Source organism: Gekko japonicus, unplaced genomic scaffold, assembly GCF_001447785.1.
Source record: "Gekko japonicus isolate JY-2015 unplaced genomic scaffold, Gekko_japonicus_V1.1 scaffold594, whole genome shotgun sequence".
In the NCBI taxonomy this organism is placed as follows: Eukaryota; Metazoa; Chordata; class Lepidosauria; order Squamata; family Gekkonidae; genus Gekko; species Gekko japonicus.
Genome location: NW_015160852.1, coordinates 660,639 through 678,730, shown reverse-complemented (window position 1 = coordinate 678,730; position 18,092 = coordinate 660,639). Strand labels below are relative to the sequence as shown.

At 41.2% G+C, this 18,092-nt stretch overlaps 1 protein-coding gene across 1 annotated transcript in view; it reads left to right on the top strand.

Annotated features, from left to right (window-relative positions):
• Positions 1–16,493, top strand: part of UBE2N (ubiquitin conjugating enzyme E2N) — a 17,252-nt gene extending 759 nt beyond the window's left edge. The window contains exons 2-4 of the mRNA XM_015421022.1: positions 12,858–13,104; positions 13,262–13,402; positions 14,479–16,493. Coding sequence (XP_015276508.1) covers positions 12,858–13,104; positions 13,262–13,402; positions 14,479–14,519 — 429 coding nt within the window. The 3' untranslated portion in view covers positions 14,520–16,493. The remainder of the gene's footprint in view (positions 1–12,857; positions 13,105–13,261; positions 13,403–14,478) is intronic.
• Positions 16,494–18,092: the final 1,599 nt, after the last annotated feature.

The following is an 18,092-nucleotide window of genomic DNA, read 5'->3' as shown; positions in this document are numbered from 1 at the left end:
GCGGGCGGGACCGAGGGTGGCGGGGCCTCGGAGTCATTGCCTTGCCGTGAATGAATGGGCTAGAAGGCCCCTTCCAGGCCTGGGTTCCGAGCCTCTCTTTGCAGCGCGCGCCCCACAGCGCAGGCTCCGTCCCTTCGCCGCAGCCGGCGCCCCTCGACTCGCGGCAGGGAGGGATGGGAGGAGGCGGCTTCCTCGGTGACAGGGCGCGCGCGCGCTCTCGCTGGGCGGGTGTGTTGCGACCTGGCGACTGTCCCTGCAGGCGGGTCGAAGCGGCGTCTCAGTCGCCTTCCATCACTGTAGTTTAGGAAGTGTACTCCCTTCTTTGGAGGGAGAGAAGAACTGTTGGCCTGCCTACTCTAGGGTAATGGAACGCCTTCCTCCCTTCTCCTGCGACGGGGTTAAAGAGGCTTTTCTTAATTTCTGCCGTGACTCAGGAAAGTCCGCTCCCGCCGTTTACCCGGCACATACTCTAGGTTTCCTTAACGCTTTGCTTCTTTTGCGAGGGGGGGCCCTTGCATTTTTTTAAGGGCTATTTTTTGTTCTTGGACGTTACAGTGTTGGCTGAATTTGTCTTCTGTGCCAGCTGAAAGTGACCAGCTTATCAGTATAAAAGAATTCAGAGAACTTTATTGCTTCTGTGTGTGCATCATTTTAATTTATAATCCTGTGTGGATATTTAAAAATATGAATTTCAGAAGCATGTACCATGTCTTTCTGTTCAGCCAAACTAGTCTACAGTTAAAATTGATCACCGTTTTAGTTACAGCTAGTTGCTGATACGTGCAGTTGCATTTTTGCTTTTCACAGACTGAAGAAGCGTCACTAAATTCCATTGTAAATGTAAGGGAGGGGCACAAACCAGATGATGAACTAAACTTCATCACATTTTTTTGGCTGTTTGTGGTTTGCAAAGTCATCTTCACGAACTGAAGTCATGTTCACAAACTTCCATGAATTTTGATGCAGAAACCCCTGCTTTCTGCTCTTCATAAACAACAGCTGAGTTTGGGGCCATTTAAACCATTACTTTCTTCTCTTTGTGAAAAGCCGCAGGGAGCAGAAACCAGTGGTTTCCGAACAGCTGAGCAGCAGGGACCGTGACTCAGCTGTTTGATTTAAATGGCTCTGATCCATTTAAACCCTGCTTTCTGCTCCCCTTGGTTTTTTGGAGCCATTTAGACCAAACAACTGAGTGGTGGTCCCTGCTGCTCAACTTTTTGAAAACCCCAGGTTTCTGTTCCCTGCAAAAAGCTGCAGGGAGCAGAAAGCAGGGGTTTTAAATGGCATATGAACCAGTTCAGTTCATGAACCAGCATATTGGTTCGTGGTTCAGTCACTAACAAACTACAGAAATGCAGTTCATGCCCATCCCTAGTAAAGACATGGGGCATGGAACTGTCAGTTGGGGTGCGAGTGTCCTGATGTTAGTCTTACACACACAAAACACACCGTGCAGCTACTGGTTGCTTATAGCTGAGCTCCACCATGTCCCAGATTCAGAAAGTCTTTCATTCTGGCAAGATGCCCCTGCAAAAATAAACTTGCCAGCACAGGATGACCTTCCCCAGGAGAGCCTGCTAAGGAGAGTAGCTGTTAAGGTCTATACTACAAAGTTAGAGTCCAGTGGCACCTTTAAGACCAACAAAGTTTTATTCAAGGTGTGAGCTTTCACACCTTGAATAAAACTTTGTTGGTCTTAAAGGTGCCATTGGACTCTAACTTTGTTCTGTTGCTTCAGACCAGCACCGCTACCCACCTTGAAGGTCTATGCCAGTTTTCTGCAATTGAAATTTACAAGTGTGGTCTTAATGTATAATTCTGAGTTCTCAGACTACAGTGTATTTTGGTTGCTTATATGATTCATATGATGCATTTTGATTTAATTGTTCCATGGTTTCCTACAATGACTGTTTCCAGTCAGTTGCTTTGGATTCCTCCTGCTCTTATGAGGAAGATTTGTTGGACTGAGCCTGTATGCTCAGCTCTTGTGATAAAACTTCCTTGTACTGAAGTTTTCTCTATCTGTGCAGAGTAGATAAGCATGATATAGTGCTTTCAGTATTTGATCTGCTTACATTAACCCAGTAACAGTAGCTTCAGTTGAATGAGTGGCTGTTATATTTATCTCAGCTTTAAAGCAGCAGTTTGTCAACAGTTTTCATTTTAAAATGTTTGAACAAACTCAGTCTGTTTAGCACACATGAGCTCTTATATATCAGCTCTGTGACTGATTCTTCTTAAGAAAAATTAACACATTAACATGCTCTGAAGTCAGTCTTGTGCACAGATGACTAACGGTGATGCCAGCATTAGAAATGCGCACTCTGTAGTTACAGACTATCCTGGAATGATCAGGTAATCCTTTGCCAGTTTTCCAAGCCTTGGAAAATGTTTCAGCAATATATACATGATGATAAACCCTTATAATTCTTAATGTAATTTTTTATATTCATCACTGTCAGTTGTGACCAGGATTGCAGCCTTCACACAAAGACGCTGTGCAGTATATGGAAACCAAGGCTCAGACTAGAGGGGCTTTCAACTTTTCCCTTCTTGTTTTTGAGATTTCAGCAAACATTGTTTGTACATTTTTAAAACTGAAAATGAAAGTTGATATTCTTTTTGATAGTTATCAGTATCCAATAGATTTATGCCAAATTCAGATTTTAATTTCTGGTAGCAAATTCCATATCTTTTTGTACTTGTGTCAAACTGTAGAAAAACCTAAGCTCTCAAGCAGATTTGGATCTTTACCAAAGCAGGGCTGAAAAAAATCCCTCAAGTCTAAAACCTGGATGTTGGTATCTACAGATAATTGACAAGTTGCTAAATTCTTTTGAGAGGTTACAGTTTTCTTCTTCCAAGTGATTTTAATAATGTTAGTGGTGATAATCATCCTTGCCATTGTAGAAAACCTTTAAAAATGTTTACAGCTCCAGCATATGGAGTCTTTGCTTTCCTCTGTTTGAATATTGTAAATAAGAAGTTAAAGAAATGAGCAGGAGTGCCATATGAAGCTGTCTTGTACTGAGTCAGTGGAACAAAGTTTGAGTCCAGTAGCACCTCTAAGACCCACAAAGTTTTGTTCTGGTCCATATTGTTGATCTTAAAGGTGCTACTGGACTCAAACTTTGTTCTGCTGATTCAGACCAACACGGGCCACCCACCTGAATTTATACTGAGTCAGTCATTGTTCTCTCAAGGTCACTGTTGGCTGCTCTAACGGCAGCAGCAGCAGCTCTCTAGGATGTCAGGTCTTTCACATCAAAAAAACAAAAAAGGGTGGAGATGTCCCAGTGCAAAAGCAAACAAGGAAGAAACTACACAGTAAAGACCTTTACAAAGCATAAACAAATTGATAACCATGCATAAATATAATGTGTATATATAATTTTCATGTGAAAACCATAAAAATCCAAGGTAACAGTGCCATATGTAATATGTGACGCTATCCAAGACTCACTATATACATAGGAGGTATACAAACATTATGTAAGTCACATGAGCTTCTGGGTAATACTCGTTTAGAAAAATAATTTTCAATGAGTTCTGAACATTTCCCATTAACTGATTGTTTTGTCACATAAATCTTAATAGGGGTTTATCTTTTGTTCCCACCTCTAAGTACAATGCTTCCCAAACTAGAATAGATCTGTTTAATTAGGTTGATCAAATTAAGAGAGTTTCCCTCTATCTATATATCTAATAGCGAAGTTGCCCCTGGAGTGCGGATCGCTAAATCAGCGCTCCGGGGGCAGCTGGGGGGCCGGGGGAGGTTTGTGCACACGTGGGCCAGTCCCCACGTGTGCACAAAAATAAAAAAAGTTGAAAAAATTTCGGAGGGATGTTTAAATCCCCCCAAAAGTGCAAGAGCGTCTCCTGCGCGTGCGCAGGAGATGCTCTGGAACGTCGCCGCCGGGGGTGGGGAGAGAGAGAGTGCGAGGTGCCTCGGAGATGGTGAGGGGGGGGAGAGAGCCGGAAAGAGACGGAGCCGAGGCCCGCGCGGCTTCCGCGGCCCTCGGGTCGGAGCCGGTGGGGGAGAGGGCAAAAGAGAGAGAGAGAGAGTGGGGGGGCGGAAACAGAGAGAGAGACAGAGAGAAAGAGAGAGAGAGAGTGGCGAGAGGGGGGGGCGAAAGAGAGAGAGAGTGGCGAGAGTGGGGGGGTGGAAAGAAAGAGAGAGACGGGGAGAGAGAGGGGGGGGGGAGAGGGGGGGGGGAAAGAGAGAGAGAGAGACATCCCATCCCGGCCTCTCCGCCTCCGCCTCAGGGGCGGGCGGGGGGAGGACCGGCCTCGCCGCCGCTGCCGCCTCCTCGGGACATCGAGCGGGGGGGGGAAGGAGGAGACGGAGCTCTTCTCCCCCCCCGCGAGTATCGCGGGTCCCCGTCTTGTTAATACTATTGATAGAAGTTTTAAATGCAAATCTAGATACACCCCTGTGTCAACAGTCCAAATATTTTTACTTTTGAGAAAGTGATATTGAAAGATATAGAAAAATCGGAAAACAGTGAACATAAAATTTTGCAGAATCTTTCTTGCTCTGAAAAAACAGTTTTAGATGAATTATCTAAAAATACACCAATTATCTTACCCAGGGATACCAGGGATTGAACCTGGGACCGAACCTGGGACCTCCTGTGTGTAAAGCAGATGCTCTACTACTGAGCTGTAGCCCCTCCCCAAAGCTGAATAAAGACCACAAATGCTTTCCTCTCTGAGCCACGACATGCATTGCAAGGTCTTTGTGTTTGGTGGATGATGTGAGGAATTTGCATCAAATACTCAATGGGACTGTTTTGCCTCCCAGACTCACCCATGCCCTTTTCTCCCTGCAGCTGTGGTGCATGGTTAGAAGAGGCTTCAGCATTCTCCCTGCCCATAGTGTTTTCTGTGGAGATGCTTTTGACTCTGCAAAATCCACGGGGTTGTTAGAAGAAGTGAAAAAGACATGAGGGAGTAGAAGACTGGAGCCTCTTCTACCCATGGATGTTGGACAAAAGGAGGGAAGAACACATGTGAATTTCAGAAGTGCAAAACCCATTGAGCGTCCAGTGCAAAGTCTTCATATCATTCACCGACAGACATCAGGACTCTGTAACATGTGAAGTGAATGCTTTATGTTTTGATTGGATGTAAAACAAGAACCAGCCCCTGCACTCCTCTGGCATGTGGTAAAGAGCTCTTAGCAAGGGGCATGTGACAACAACAAAAAAATGGTGAGCTAGTAAGTGAAGGCAGAATGTGTGCATCTCTGTTGAATGGGAGTTGAGACCTTGGGATGGAACCAGACTAAATTTTCCAAATTTCTCCTCCCTTTACAGACCCCTGATCCTGGGTGATAGGGGAGCTTGAAAGATGAGGGGGGGGGGATTTGTGGCAGGAAAGGGGATTGGCTGAAACTGCCAATTTAATCTGGATCCAACCTCTTGTATTGTGCATCAGTTTTGAAGAGCTGCTGCAGCTTCTGTACAAAGCTTATCAGGCATTCAGCATACAGTCTTGATTTGGCTGTGATATCCTTGTGACTACACAGCGTAACGCGTTATGCATTTTGAGAATAGTGTTTAGACTCTTCAAGGAATGTCCCACCTCTTGTGCCCTATTTTGTATGCAATGCAAAACCACAGTGTTGGCCTTTCAGTGACAATTCTTATTTACTTGTTTGCTCATTTAATGGCTGGTCTAGAAACTACAGTGGGTTGAGAATCTGGAGTTGCAGGAATTGCCTAACGGTGGAACCACACAGTTGAACAAGCAAAGCCATAGAGCATTAGTAGGCATTCCATACCATTTTACAAACAGTAAGTCATGGTGGCCTTGAATTTGTATACACATTGAGGGCAGGATGGAAAAACCAGAGGATTCTTCTGCCACCACTTTGTATAGAGATGAAATGTGGAGGTTCCTGTCAGGGTACTGCTGCCTCTCCCGCTGACCCCTTTCTCTTGTGACTGTGGCTTCATGTCAGTGATTGCATCACTCCAGTGTGAGTTATGCATGATGTCCCTGTTTCTTCTTTGGGGAGGAAGGTGGGGAATTAGCTAGCAGCAGCTGAGTAAGATCTGGCCTGAGTTTGTTTCTCCTCAGTTCTTCATTTATGTAGCCTGGGTATGGCAAGAGTTGCAGGCTGAAAGGCAAGAGCCAAAGGACTCTTGGCCCTTGTCTCAGCCCATTGTTCGCAACCTCTAGATCTGAGTGAGTGAGTCCAGGGGACCGAGGGTCTGACTAGGATGCCTTTTGGGTTACTTCTTGTTTGTTTTAGTCATTTACATTGCATTTCTGTGTCTTTAAATAACTTGTCTGTACTGTGGTATTTTTGTAAGCCATTTTGGGACCTTGTTGGTGAGGAAGTGGGATTGAGTAAATGAAGTTAATATTTGGAGCACATTTGTTGGATTTGTATTCGAGTTTTTATTTGGATACCTAATGTTTTGGCTTGCAGTGTTCATAACACAATTGGTAATGGCTACCACTGATACAGACAGGTGGTTGAAACTTGTAGAACTTAACTGTCAGTGGTTGTCTTAACACATTTGATTCTACAGAGATAATGGGTAGGAGCTAGTGTGTTACTGTATGACTAAGGAGATTGGGCTGTTCGACCTCCTAGTGCACTAATCCCAAGATCAGCTCACCAGATTTGACAACTTTGGTTATGCATTCTGTATAACTGAGTGGCCAATGTATTTACAATGGAGATTGCTAAACGTCTAAAATATACTGGATTTCTCCAATGTTAAAGCAGTCCTTTAGAAAGAAGGTGCAGGTAATTCAGTTGCTCTGTTAGAAGTTTCATTCATCCTTCTTTGGCTGACTTGCATCATGTCATAAAAAGAGAGCTCTCTGCCTCTTGCTCTGTTTCCCATGTCTTTATCACAACTGGCATAGCAGCGACACAGCCTCCTTGCAGAACTGTATTTGACTCCCTTCCATCTGGGCTGATGCTCTTCAATGTCGTCTCTATGAAGATGAGAGAATCACAGTTATGGCAATACCGAGAAACAAATTGAACTGTGAAATTAACTATAACCACAAACTGTATATTAAATGACTTAAACCAAAATTATAAAGTGTATTGTGTCATTTGATAACATACATGAACTTTGAATGTATTTAAATGATGATATTTGAACTACTAATCTCTACAGAAAAGAACGTGTTATACATATAATCATTCAAAACTATAAGATGCCGTAGCACTACTTAACACAAAAGTATGTTTTGAAGTTTCACTGGCCAGCTAACAAGCTCATTTCAACGTCTTTCTTTTTAAAAATCAGAACAATTTCATGTTAATGGAACAGATTCTCGAACATAGTTATAGTCCTGCACTAGAACCTCAATTCCTTGTTGAATTATTTCCCTTTAAAGTGCAGCAGATGATCCTTCAAACTATCAGAGTTAAAAATCCAAGGGAATTGCTTAAAAGTGGAATAATTTGACAAGGAATTGAGGGATTGACGTTGAAATGAGCATGTTAGCCGCCTGCTTGTTAGCCAGACCCTGGATAATCTTGGTTGTAACTCTGGGAGGTGTTTCATCCAGTTAGTTTTGCTTGATATCCAAGCTGGACCCTGGAAAATTTTGGCTGGAACTTTGAAAGTTTGGGAGGTGTTCTACCCAGTTGGAACTGTTGAACATTTAACTGTATTCATTGAACTTCAAAACATACTTTTGTGTTAAGTGGTGCTACTGCATCTTAGTTTTGAATGGTTATAGCATGTTCTTTTTGGTAGAAATTAGTAGTTTGAATATGGTCACTCCACTCCATGAAACTGCAGAGCGGTCGGGTTAGAACGGATAAAAGGAAGTACTTCTTCACCCAAAGAGTGATTAACACATGGAATTCACTGCCACAGGAAGTGGTGGGTGCTACAAGCATGGACGGCTTCAAAAGGGAATTAGATAAGCATATGGAGCAGAGGTCCATCAGTGGCTATTAGCCACAAGGTATAGCTAGGGGCTCTGGGGCAAGTGATGCTCTGTCTTCTTGGTGCTTGAGGGGGGGGGTCAACAGTGGGAGGGCTTCTAATGTCCTGGCCCCACTGCTGGACCTCCTGATGGCACTGGTATTTCTGGCCACTGTGTGACACAGAGTGTTGGACTGGATGGGCCTTTGGCCTGATCCAACATTGGCGTCTCTTATGTTCTTATGTTCTTATGTCATTTAAATATGTTTAAGCTTCACACATGTTATCAAATGACACAATGCACTTTATAATTTTGAAGTATTTATTCATTTAATATACAGTTCGTGGTTATAGCTAATGTCACAGTTTGGTGTGTTTCTTGGTATCTCTATGAAGATGGCACAGAAGAGTAGCCTTGATGTGGTGGTTCTAAAATGGTGCAATCTTCGTGGATTTACCTCTGAAAATGCTTGCTGCTTTCTTCCATTTCCATTTGCTGCATGTAGGTTCATCTCTGTGGACTCTTGCTAATGCTGTCATGGTAATACCAGCTGTTCGTTCTGCTTCAGTAGTGGCCCCGCAGTATCTATACCCTGGGCATGTCTGAGGGTGTGAGCCCTTGGATGTGAGCTGTAGGGCTCTTAGTTCTCAACCTGTCGGTAACAACCTGTGGCCTTGGCCAGATGGTTTAACCTGGCGGACACTAACTCAGGATGTCTCGTCTACCTTTTGTCCTTGTTTGTTATGTGAAAAGTGTATTTTTTATGTGAAAAGTGTATTTGTGGTAAGCTGCTTTGAGTCCCCATTGGGGAGAAAAGTGGGATAAAATATACTCTATAGATAGTTTGCAGGCATTAATTCCCCCCCTCCCCCATCTTGCTACAAACATCACAAAATATGTGTAACAAATGCTTAAATACTGGAACATGCTTAATGTGCTGTCAGTAGCAAATGAAATGTAATTTAGTCTGGCCTGTGATGTGCAGTCAGCATTACGGTCCCAGAAAAGTGGCAAAAACACTTTAACTCCTCTTTTTGGATGTGCTGATTTAAAAACACTGTTTTCCTTACTTAACTCGACTGGTTTTAAATCCTGACACTTTCACAGCCTCCACTGAAGCCATAATACAGGATCTTTATATTCTGTCAGTGTATTGATCACTTGTCATCCTCTGTATTCCACGTACCTGAAGCATATTAGTATCCATTAGTATACGGAGACAACAGTAACTAAGTTTCCTTTTTTGTCCTTTAATCAGAGGATTGCTTATTAACTATGAATTTAATATGAGCAAATAAATATGAACACTGCCTCCAGTATAAGTACCAGAATGGTGATGGGAAAGTGCCATCTCCAGCAGTTTTTCTTGCATGAATTGGGAGGAATCATTAAAGAACCAATGACAGGAAATTGTTCCATAACTTGTAAGGTGTGTTAGTAGATGAGTGTGTGATTCAGACTGAAGTGGCAAGGAGGAGTAAAATGGCTTAGTAGTGACTGAGCAAACAAACAGGTGACAGGGAATAAGATCTGCAACTGTTTCTTCACATGTATGACAGGTGTTTGGTAATCTCAAGTTCTTTAAACTTTTTTGACTAGTGGCTGAGTGCTAATAATAGCTCTCTCTCCTTTAAAAGTTACGAAGAGGCATGGAAAGAGGGGATCATATGTCTTAACAAGCAGTGAGCAAAGCAGAGAAAATGATTGTCAGGAAAACGAAAGGTATCTTCATTCTGGCACTTCCTGAATTTGATGAAGATTGCTTTTAACACTAGTACACACACTGCTTAGTACTGTATGGAATACCAAATAACATTTTTGCTTAGTGGTTCAAGCTAGATAGGACTTAAGTGAGTGGGAAGGGAGTGATAGCTGATAATGAGTGGGAAGTTAGTCTGTGGCAGGCCAGAAGAGCTTTTGTGGTGAAAGTGGGTCTGCAAAATTATTAAGAAGGAAAGAAGAGAACTGTATTGATGCATAGATGCTGATGAGAAGCCGTTTAGAGTAAGGGTTAGAGATGTAATGTTTCTGAAAATGCTTGAAGATTTGGTTAAGCCTGTGTGTTTGGAAACTGGAATAAGTACTTGCTTAGTCTCTTGCCTTCTTTGACAACCTGAAATGTGTTGTTATTTTTATTACTGTATATATTGTTATATTGAAGAAATAGAAAAGATAAAAAGATTAAAATATCATTAGCTTCATTCTAACAATAAGTTTATCCAGATGAAGATCCAAAGAATCATGAAATTTGATCCATGAACCCAAAGGAACAATATAGACTTAGTTACCTCTAACATCTGCCTCCTGTGCTTCCGGGTGAACTGCTTTTGAAACTAAGAGGGGGCTTTCCAAAACAGTTCGTGTCAAAGTATGAGAGTCAGCTGTCTAGAGAAGTCAGAAATTCCACTGGGCCAGCAAAAGACCCTTAATCATATCTAAGCTGGGGATCCCCAGGGACAGCTGAAAGTTCCTCAACTATATCTTCATTTTTTTCATTAGTTTGGAAAATGGTAAGGGACATGGGGGGTGGAAGAGGTTCAAAATGTAAATTGTCAACATCATTGTGAAAAGGCAAGTGTAATGCCTTGGCATTATAATGCAGAAATTAAATTAAGCCATATTTTTTAGAGAAAATTAAGAAAACAGCGAGATTAAGGAATAGCAAAAAATGTGGATGTTAAATTAAATTTGATAGTAACAGTGAATTCTCTATTTGTATATCGAACATGTGCTGTGATCCTTTGCACACTAAGCTGTGTGTAGGTCCCATTGAACTCTGTGATCCTTTCTAGACTGTATGTTCTGTAGCAACTGACCAGATTAGTCTGTCTTTAGTTTATTTGTATTCCCCACAGCCCAGTGAATATATATTTGAAAATCTAGCATAAATTTATTTCTCTACTCTGAATCAGTGTTTGAGAGTTTCGTAGCTTCTGATTCTGAACTTTCAGTCTGAGCTTCAGGAAATGGGAAATTTGCATAAATTCTCAACACGCTAACTTGTTTTTGCACACATGTTCATCAGTCCTTGACTTGGTACAGGAGATGAAGTGAGAAGTAGGGATGTGCCGCTTGGAGCTCACTGACAGTCATCTGACCCAAGCCATGCCCCAGTTGCAGATACTGCAGATCTGAACAAAATTGTTTTCGGTATTTGATAGTGGGCAGAAGCCTTGCAACCTGACAGTTACCCTGTTATTGGCTAGAACTGGGGCAAAGGGGATTTGTCATCATCAATCCTGGCAGGGATGTTGGAACAGGAACATCTTGAATGATATTTTTATAGTTACTACTTTCCACCAATTATTGTATCTCTCATTGGCTTTGGGAGGGCTTTCTGAGTCTGTGTAAGAATGGGCCCTATTTGCCTGAGTTCTTCCAGTATTGCACTCATTCTAGACTAGGCAGGGCAAACTCTTTGTAACTTCTGGCAGATGGGGTGGTGTTGGTACACAGAGGCACAGAAACTATAGTACTCTTCTCCCCTCGCCCCCACAGTTGGCGGGAAGCACCAGCCAGCTCACATGCTTTGCAGGAAGCATGAATAAGGTATGCTTGTATCAGCTGGCAGGCAGAACAGATCTGAGAAGGGGGTAGAATAGAGAGGCTACGGGTACAGCCCTGTGTAAAAGGTAAAGGTTCCCTTGCTCGAAAGCCAGTCGAATCCGACTCTAGGGTTGCGGTGCTCATCTCCGTTTCAAAGCCGAAGAGCCAGCGCTGTCCGAAGACGTTTTCCGTGGTCATGTGGCCGGCATGACTAAACACCAAGGCGCACGGAACGCTGTTACCTTCCCACCGAAGTGGTCCCTATTTATCTACTTGCAATTTCTTGCTTTCGAACTGCTAGGTTGGCAGGAGCTGGAACTAGAGACAGGAGCTCACCCTATCTTGCGGCACCCGGGTCTTGAACCGCTGAACTACTGACCTTCCACAGCCTGCAGTTCAGCGTCTTAACCACTTGAGCCACCGCAGCTCCACAGCCCTGTGTAGTACAGCTGTAAATTCCTCCAAGTCGGGTTACACTTTTCTGTTCAGATTCATGTGTCTGACCTAATCTAGAAATAAGAAACCACATGACCCCTCCTGATTTCCCTCTTGTGAGTACCACATAACCCTATGGTTAAATGATTCCTTAAGTAATTACTTGGGGAAAATTGTTGCTCTTTTGTAGAAGAACTTCAAAAGATATTTTGCTGCTTTTGTCTTCATTTCTGAATTTAAAGTACTTAAAATACAAAAGGGGTGACTTAGTGAAGATTATCACATCAGTATTTGAAGTATTATCCCTTCTGGAGAGATTTATGGAAGCTTTAACTAGCAGCTTGTCATTATTCAGTACTGCGTGTTGGGCACCCTGTTTGCACATCCCTGATAAGGGCGCATTCAATATGCCGCATCACTCCATGCTAAGCATTTGCTTTAAAAATGGCATCCACACATCTTTTGTGAAAGATCCACACAAACAGAGAAAGTAGTCTTGGTTTATATTTGAATGTTTTTAAAGTAACTGATTTTATCTTTCATTGTGAATAGTTTGAAAAAGAATTAAACACCTATATCCAGAGTATGGACTATGAAATATCAAGCTCCTGAAAATGCATAAAAAGATTACTTGACATTATTTTACTTTCTTTTACTAGTACAAGGGCAGTTCTCAAATAGTTCTTTTATGGCAAGGGACTGTGACTCAGGGGCAGAGCTCATGCTTTGCATGCAGAAAGCCCCAGGTCTGACACCCAGTATCTTGGACAGCAAGAGTTGTTGAAAAGAGCATTCTCTGCTCCTGGACTTCTATGTTTATTGATGTCTTACAGTATTCACCTACTAGGAAGTTTCATGTGGAGTTAGGAACCTGAACTGGAATTAGAACAATTTGAAGATGGTTTGTGTCAGTGAAGATTTGCATTGTATGCTTGTATTAAATTGCTTTTCCCCCCTCCCCTTTTCAGGAAACCCAGCGCTTGCTGGCAGAACCTGTTCCTGGAATAAAAGCGGAACCAGACGAAAGCAATGCACGTTATTTTCATGTGGTCATTGCAGGTCCACAGGATTCCCCCTTCGAGGGTGGGACGTTTAAACTTGAACTATTCCTTCCGGAAGAATACCCAATGGCAGCTCCGAAAGTACGTTTCATGACCAAAATTTATCATCCTAACGTAGACAAATTGGGAAGAATATGTTTAGATATTTTGAAAGGTAAGTATTTGGAATCGTCAGAGTGATACATTTTCTCTTCCATACCTTAAAGTTACACAGATATTTAAAAGGTTTTTCATACTGTGTAGTCATCTATTAAAGGGAAACAGTCTATATTAAAACTGTTGCTTTAGTACTTTAACTTTTCTCTTCTCAGACAAATGGTCTCCAGCTTTGCAGATCCGTACAGTTCTGCTATCAATCCAGGCTTTGTTAAGTGCTCCCAACCCAGATGATCCACTAGCAAATGATGTAGCTGAGCAGTGGAAGACCAATGAAGCCCAAGCCATAGAAACAGGTGGTGTATTCTTTATTGTGCATTTTACTGACTTGATATATGAAACTCTTAGTTCTCCAGATAGGCTTAGAAACACAGTAAAAAATTTCTGTAGACTTATCAGAATTCATACATAAATGCAGTGGATATATTTTAGATATAGGATTCATTTGATCTTTTGGAATTTTGATAACCATGCCTGGATTTTAGGAATGCATGCACCTTTCTAAGCACAGGTTGCGTTTGAAGAATCAAGAGCTAGTTTCAGTGCAAGTGTCACTGACCATTTGCTCAGATGAGGAAATGTAGCAGTTGAGCAGGTCTCCATGGCAACATTTGCAATCTTGGAGCTGTAATTTCTGTTGTAAGACTATAACCTCCCAGCAGTCTTGCAGGGCTCACACAGTAATAGTTTAATAAATCCTAAATCAGCTAATTTTTAGAGGTGGATTATAAAACTGTAAGGCAACAGGGTTGTAACTTGTCTCCTGTGAGTACTAGACATGCTGCAGACCTGTCCATGAGAGCTGATGTGTCATAATGGGGTCCCCAAATGTGCTGATCCTGTGGGCACTTTTGGAATTTTGCAATAGGGTGGTGGAATCCACTGCAAATTGGCTGCCTTGGGAGATGGGGCCAATCATAAAATAACTTGGGGTCAATATGTTAGGTGGTTGTAAGCAAACCATGAAGTTGGGTTTTCTGAATGGGTGCTCTGTGCAGACCCAAAGTGATACTTCCAGGGGTCTTCTGAAGCAGGTAGAGAGAAGACAGGGTTGCTTTAGGAATTAGATGTTTGGGAGAAGACACAAGTGGGTGCCATGTTGGGGATCCCTGGCCACAAACATCACTCAGGTTATCATGGCTTGATTGCATCTATCAATGTAATTCTGCTGTGGATGTTTTTGCTGAAAAATCAAGGTGCAAAATGCCCCCTCACACCTTTGTATGATGTCCACGGTACCGGTAATTAAATGCTAATCTTTAACTACACACCATGAGTTTTCAGTGGAAAAAAAAGATGGGGTGTCAGAGAATATTGATAAAGATTAACTGAGATGATTTGTTAATACATATTTCTTTCTTTTTTTTTACAGCCAGAGCATGGACTAGGCTATATGCCATGAATAATATTTAAAATGTGCTCTGAAACAGTGTGCATCACTTTTTCCTGTTCTGCCAAGACCTCTTCCTTTTTTGTTTGCATTTAATGGACACAGTCTTAGAAAACATTACAGAATAAAAACCCAGACATCAGTTTTTTTGGTGATTTAAATGCGCACTAGCAAATCTGTGTCTTGTCCTAATTCACTCCTGTTCTGCATGAGCAGAGGCTAGAAATATCATCGGGATTGTTGTGAAAATTGTTTAAAAGCAGTAGCACACCTCTGCTTTTAATAAGTTTTTCCCCCCATCATGGTTTAAGTGTAAGCACTGTGAATGAAAGTAGTCAGGGTTAGCTGCAGGGATTTTTGTTCTAATTGTGTGGGCCCTTTCTCCCCTTTTTTATGGTGATGCTAATTGCATTGGTTAAAGCAGCTAACCAGTTATACTCTAGAATTTGCCCTCTAGCCAAGTCTAACTTAGACGCTGTAGATGGACAAGCTTGATTGTTTGAACAAAAATGGGAACATTAAACATCCATCACCATCACTAATAATATTGTGATTCTGCTGTCAAGTGTAAAAACCCTCCCTTCAAGGAAAAGCTTGTGACCATTTTGTATGGCTTGTCTGGAAAATCTTCTGTAAATCTTATGTTTTAGTAAAATATTTTGTTATTCTACTTTGCCTTTGTACAGTTTGTTTTGCTGTGTTCTTTTTTCACTTGTGACAATCGTATTTTTTTAATGAAGTTGGATTGGAACCTTTCATTTTCACAAGCCTAACAGGTGTAGTAAAATATTGGATTTTTTGCTGACTTGTATTAATAGGCCATACCACATTATTGTATTCATAACATTTTTGTTTTTGTGTTTTTTAAAAAAGCCTCTGGTAAACGTGATCGCTTGTCAGAGTCCAGCTAGGTTAGATACATCATTGATGTGTATGTACTTAGTACCACTGAAGCAGGAAGCTAGCAAAACAAACAGCAATGTTGGATGTATGTGTAACTTGTCTGTCTTGTGCTAACTATTATCTGGTATCAGACTACACATTTAGAGAACTTACATTTTTTTTTTTTAAATAATCAATCCTCTGCATAAAGTGAGATGTTACAGTCCAGGTAACTGATTGCTAAGGCATTTGCAGCTAGCCTTTTAAAGCTCTGGCTTTACGTGCAAACCTTTAAGCTATTTTCTGGATCAATTTTTCCTTTATTAGATACAGATCACTCACTTCTCTTTCTTTTAACCATTGCATTAAAATGTATATATCTTATTGGAGCCTATTTTAACCCCTTCTTAGACTTCCTGTGTTTTTCTAAACCTTGCTGTTCTGACCCTACTCTTGCCTTGACCACCTTCTGATCTCTGTGCTTTCAGTGTGGCCAGTATAATGCCGGCTTGCCATGGGGAATGTTTGTCTCGCAGTTCAGGGGGGATGGTATTCAAATCCAAATTCTCTCGCCATCATACCTATTCTAGCAGTATCTGGGGTTTCTATAGGATGTGGTGTATGTATTGTGCTCTTATGTAAGATAAAGAATATCTATTAAAATACCGTTTTCAACAGACAAAAGTGCTTTTAGTGATGGTATTGTCCCTCAAGTTGACTACACGATAGCATGGAAAAAGCCTAATGGTGATCTGCTTTGGCAAGACAGGGACCATTTCAAAAACCGTTTACAACCAGTTTTCAGATTTTGTTGGACTGCATCTTACCTAGCAGTTGGTCCCTTTTTTGTCACTGAGAAATGACATGCTGCTGTAATAAGCAGAGCTATAATAATATATGCTCTCAGACTTTACAAGTATTGAAGTTTTTGTGTGAATCCCTGAATGAACATGAAGTCACATACTTGCATTGCAGCATGATCCTAAGCATGCTTACTTGGAAACAGGTGCCACTCAGTTCAACAAGAGTTATTCTATACTAAGCATGCTCAGGATTGCATACTCACATACCTGGTGATCTTGTATTGTGTACTTTGAAGCTCGCTGATATGTTAGTTTTTTTTTTCTGACATGCAGTATTTCTACTAAAGGGACTACACTTTTTCTTCCCCATACTAAAGAATTCCTGTGTTTTGTAACTTCTGAGACAGATGGAATATATTCCTAGAAAGAACTGAATATATTTCTAGAAAGAAATGCTGTCAAAGCTTTCCTCTAAAAAGAAAACGTTTTACATAGCAGCATGTTGAAGTCTGAAATATGTGAAAGCTGTTGAATGTTGCTTAGTTTTTAGACCTAGGGAATAAGTCAGTCAAAGCACTGAGTTCAGTGGGAAAGTTACAGCCATGTCCTAGACATATTTGTGTAGAAGCAAACCTGAGTTCAGAGGAATCTTATTCCCATGTAAATGTGCCGAGGATTACTTTCAGCACATGCTGAAATTTCTCCTCTTGAAATAATTTAGACTTAAATGTATTTAATTGCATTGTGTCTCTCTTTATCTTGCATGTGGGTAAATATATGTATTTGAAATAACTGTCTGAATTGGGATTTTAAACTTCCAGTCTGACCCTACTAAAATTTAATCTTCTATGCTATGTTTTACTGAAGTATGCACACTCACATTTCCAAGAGTTTTTGTCTCATTAGCTGCTTTATGAAAACCTTGAGTATGTCTTTTAAATAGCTTTTGTGCCAGACCTGAAAGCTTCATTCTAAACTAAGGAATGTATTTTGTGGGGGCATCTGTTGAGAGAGGACTCTCCATAAATGTCCATCTCCGTTATGAGGCTAAATGGTGATTGTGATCACAAAGATGACTTCCAGGCTCAAGTTCTGGAAGTGTATGAATTCTTGACTTGCACCTGAAGTTCTTGATCTTAACTAAGGGTCAAACTACACAAAACGATCATGCTTTTTAAAAAACAAACATAATAGTATCTGCAAGATTATAGGGGAGGCAAATTGGATATGGGTACCTTTAAGTTTTCCCCCATGGGGCAAATAGTTGAGTGTATGATTTAAATTGGGAAACTGATGCTGGAGGAGGGGATTATTCCCCCCCAAGTACACTACTGCAGTTACCGTGTGTTAAAGTGGGAAGTCATGATGATAAATCTGCTACATCTTCTGTGGTTTGATCCTGACTGCAAGCATTTTAAATCAAAGTTGTCCCTTTTGAATGTAGGAATACAACTGTCAAGTTATTGAAGGTGCCTGAATCTTATCTGTGTAGTTATGGAACTACTGACCTTACCTGATGTAAAAACTATGTGTGTGCCCCTTTAGCAAGCCCAGCCTGTAAAACTGATTTACTTATAACTGTTTGCAGCCCATTTACTTTGAAGAAGTTCCACTGAGTTCTAAAAGGACTGCTGTATCATACAAATATCCAAATCTTATTCCATAATCTCGAAAGATTAGGCTTGTAATAAAAGAGAAATGCATTTGCTTTAGTATGTGTAGGCAATACAGGTGTGTTTCCTCTTCTTGGTGCTGATAAATTAACATGTCTGAAAATCTATATTTTATACTGGTTTATTTATGATCCCTACATTTAAATTAAAACCAAGTTTGCAGTAACCACTTATCTTTATTAAACGTTAGATAGTCCTTCTGTTTGTAGTAAGGTTCTTGAAAGAAATGAGGATTCCC